This window comes from Bidens hawaiensis, unplaced genomic scaffold (assembly GCF_021521415.1).
Source record: "Bidens hawaiensis isolate Kalapana, Puna unplaced genomic scaffold, B.hawaiensis_p1.1 tig00064734_1, whole genome shotgun sequence".
Taxonomy (NCBI): Eukaryota; Viridiplantae; Streptophyta; class Magnoliopsida; order Asterales; family Asteraceae; genus Bidens; species Bidens hawaiensis.
The window spans coordinates 18,266-21,885 of NW_027501545.1; the positions used below are offsets into that span (position 1 = coordinate 18,266).

General features: G+C 40.4%; 1 protein-coding gene across 1 annotated transcript; it reads left to right on the forward strand.

Moving 5' to 3' along the window:
• Nucleotides 1-1,788: 1,788 nt before the first annotated feature.
• LOC143604312 (uncharacterized) lies at nt 1,789-3,347 on the forward strand. The gene is made up of 4 exons (XM_077080832.1): nt 1,789-2,277; nt 2,385-2,492; nt 2,577-2,879; nt 2,970-3,347. The coding sequence occupies exons 1-4, from the start codon at nt 1,789-1,791 to the stop codon at nt 3,345-3,347; spliced, it is 1,278 nt and encodes a 425-aa protein (XP_076936947.1).
• The last annotated feature ends 273 nt before the right edge of the window (nt 3,348-3,620 follow it).

Consider the following 3,620-nt stretch of genomic DNA (forward strand, 5'->3'; position numbering starts at 1 on the left):
GACTGCCTAGGCTTATGATGAACCTACTTTAACATTTTGTTTTGCTTTGGGATTTATTTGCGTTATGGTTTTTATGGTTTAGTAAAAGGTTTACTTATATTAAATTAATGCGTATGGATATTTAGGATTGTTTGATTAATTGTTATTATTCCATAGTTGCCTTGATTTTTGTTTGTCATTATGATAGGTTGCTATTAGGTCATCTACTTTGTGTTTATGATGATTTTATGATTGATTTTGAATAAGATCATACGAATAATAATTACTAATTAAATAAACCTAAGTGTGCTGCTAACCTAAATAGCTGTAAGGTGCTAGGTTATCGATAGATCTTTATTATTCGATCTTGCTAGATTTAGTTCTTCGTAAGGAGTCCGTCTAGGTTTGATTATTTAATTATTGTCTATTGAGTCAATTGAATATATTAGTCTGCCTTTGATTTCCGCGCTGTAAGGTAGGATTTCATATAAAGGAACTAAATTATAAATAATTGAGTGACCGTAAGCAAACTTGATTTTTAATACTGGTGTGCGTTAAAACTTGTTAGAAATCCATAGGTTTTCTCTTGAGAAGGGTCAGGGGTCCTATTTGGTTTTTCTTTTAAGTGTCTATTTTACAATCTCAGTCCATAACTAAATATTTTCCCGAGTCAATTCATTATCTAAATTTAGGGGAGTCTAGCCTAGGTAGTTTTCTCATCATCATCTTATTTTCATAACAAACTTTGTTTTCGTTTAATTTAATTGTTTTCTTAATTAGTTTTAATTATAGTATTAATTTAGTATTTTAAATAAAAACCCCCTTAAACAAATATAAATAATAAGTCGTGTTTTGTAGTCGAGTCTAATTAGCTAGTAAACGTAATTTAAAGTGTCTCGTGGGTTCGATATCCGGACTTACTTAGCTGTACTAGAGTCGACCGGTTCACTTGCCGGTTAGTAGTTTAGTTAAGTTTAAGAGTCTAGAATTTATTATTTAGTGTCTAGGTTAGCGTGTTTTTATATAACTACTTTTAGCACGTCAAGTTTTTGGCGCCGTTGCCGGGGACTCTTGGCGATTGCGTTATTAGCTTTGATTAGATTTATCTGCTACATCCGTGCTACTTGTTTTGTTTTGTCGTTTTGAGTCGTAGGAGTCTAATTAATTTTAGTTTAATTTTAAGTTTAGTTTATTTTACTTATTTTGATTTTATTTTTGTTTTTAAATAGAGTCTATTGATTTGGTCTTGTGTTCTTTTCAGGTTTATGCCACATCTTCGTTCGCAAGGGCTACTTCCGTTAAAGTCAGAAGTCAGTTCACCGATCACCATAGATTCTCCACCGAAGTCATCACCACATAGTTCACCGCCGTCGAGCCCCGGAACTATTCCCGATATTCCAATGGCCGACAACCGAACCGTTTACCAACAAGCTTTCGAGGGTTTCACCGGAGATCACTCGCCCATCATCACCCCCGTAATCGATAACCCAAATTCCTGGCAGATTCCTTCTGATGTCATAACCAATCTCATCCAGAGTAACTTATGCCATGGCCGTGACGATGAGGATGCACCAGCGCACATCAACCGTCTCACCCGTGTGCTTAGAACGTTCAATTTGCAAGGTGCTAATGTAGATGCCATTTTCCTCCATTTATTCCCGTTTTCACTCACGGGTCGTGCCGCCACTTGGCTATTCACAACCTGCTGGAGCATTCAGCACTTGGGAGGCGTTACGTACCGCTTGCTTGAAGAAATATTTCCCGCCTGCCAAAGCATCTCGTCTCCGTGATCAGATTCATTCTTTCCATATGGAGCCGGGGCCGTACTATCAAGCTTGGGAGCGTTTTCAAGGTTTACTGGCTCGTTGTTCACAGCATGGTCTTACTCCGTGGGCCCTGGTCGAGAAGTTTTACAATGGGCTGACATATGAGACACAGGCTCGTTTCGACACTGCTGCTGGAGGTAACTTAATGGATAAGAAAAATGTAGTAGAGTGTAATGAGTTGTTTGAAAGTTTTGCCCAGTCCGAGTTTGCTAAAAAGCCACGTAGCAGGAATTCAAATCCCGTCACTAATACACCCTTATCCGTCCGAGGTGTGCACCAGGTTAATCTGGATACTAGTGTGGCTGCTGCCTTAGAGAGTCTAGCCAGTGAGATTAAAAACCTTAAGGCTAAGATAGATAAGTGCGAGTTGTGTAGAGGAGGGCATGGGACTTCAGATTGTCCATTAATGAGTCAGGAGCAAGTAGAGTTCATAGGAGGGCAGAGTAGGGTAGGGTTCCTAATGCATTTAATGGTAATAATAATTCAAACTGGAACAACTATAAGAATAGTAATTATAACTCTAATTGGCGTTCTTCCGGTACACCCCCTAATTTCCAAACAAATTCAAATCTTAATCAGGGGCAGGATCAATCGTTTAGTGGGGATCAAAGTAGTCAAGGTGGGAGTAATGGGCAAGACTTGAGTAGTGGTATTGGTAGGTTAGAGGAGACGATGAAGCTAATCCTAGTTAGAGATCAGGACACTTAGAAAAAAATTGTTGATCATGATTTGCTTTTAAGGAATCACCAGTCCGCACTCTTAGATCTTTAGAGAACCGTAGGTGATATAGCCAGACGTTCAGATGAGAGACCCCCAGGTCAGTTTTCAGTTTCTACTCAACAGAATCCGGCCGCTCAAATAATTTCCATTTCTACTCGTAATGGTAGGGTTTTAGGCCCAGAGAGAGAGATTGAGGTAAAGGAGAGTGAGGAGTTAGTTGATGAGGAGATGGTGATGGAGACTCCTGGGAGGGTGCAACCTAGGCTAGACCCAGCAAGTACCGCACCTACCAGTGAGCCCATAGCTAGAGGAAGTGAGGAAAAGAAACCGATAGGTGTTAGGCCTTCACCGCTTGTAGATTATTCTCGTTTGCCATATCCAGCCCGTGCTAAGAATCAGAAATTTTGTTGAGAATACGGGAACTTTTTAGATATGTTTAAGCAGCTTAGGATTAATCTTCCGTTTATCGAGGTCCTCCAGCATATGCCGAAATATGCCAAGTTCTTGAAAGATATTCTTAAGCGAAAGGAAAGTCTGGAGGAGCTTTCGACCGTTCCACTGAACGGAGAGTGTTCGGCCGTAGTTCTTAATAAGGTACCCGAAAAGTTACCCGGTCCTGGTGTTTTCACTATTCCATGTTTGTTTGGTAGGGATACCTCGTGTCAGGCTTTAGCAGACCTAGGAGCTAGCATAAACTTAATGCCATATTCGTTGTTTGAGAAGCTGGGCCTAGGAGAACTTACACCCACCCGCATGACCTTGTCTTTAGTTGACCGTTCGGTGAAGTACCCTAAGGGAATCATAGAAAACCTGTTAGTGTAAGTCGATGGTTCAGTCTTCCCCGTAGATTTTGTGGTTTTAGATATGGAGGCCGATGAGAGATTTCCTATTATTTTAGGTCGTCCATTTTTGCGTACTTCTAGGGCACTCGTTGATGTATTTGATGGTAAGATCACCCTTAGAGCCGGCGACGATAGTGTCACTTATATTGCTAAATCCATGAGACAACCGAGTGGTCAAGACGGTCTCATTGATCCATGTCATCCCGTTTATGCAATTGAGTCTTTAATTCCGGGCATGGATCCACGTCTTGAG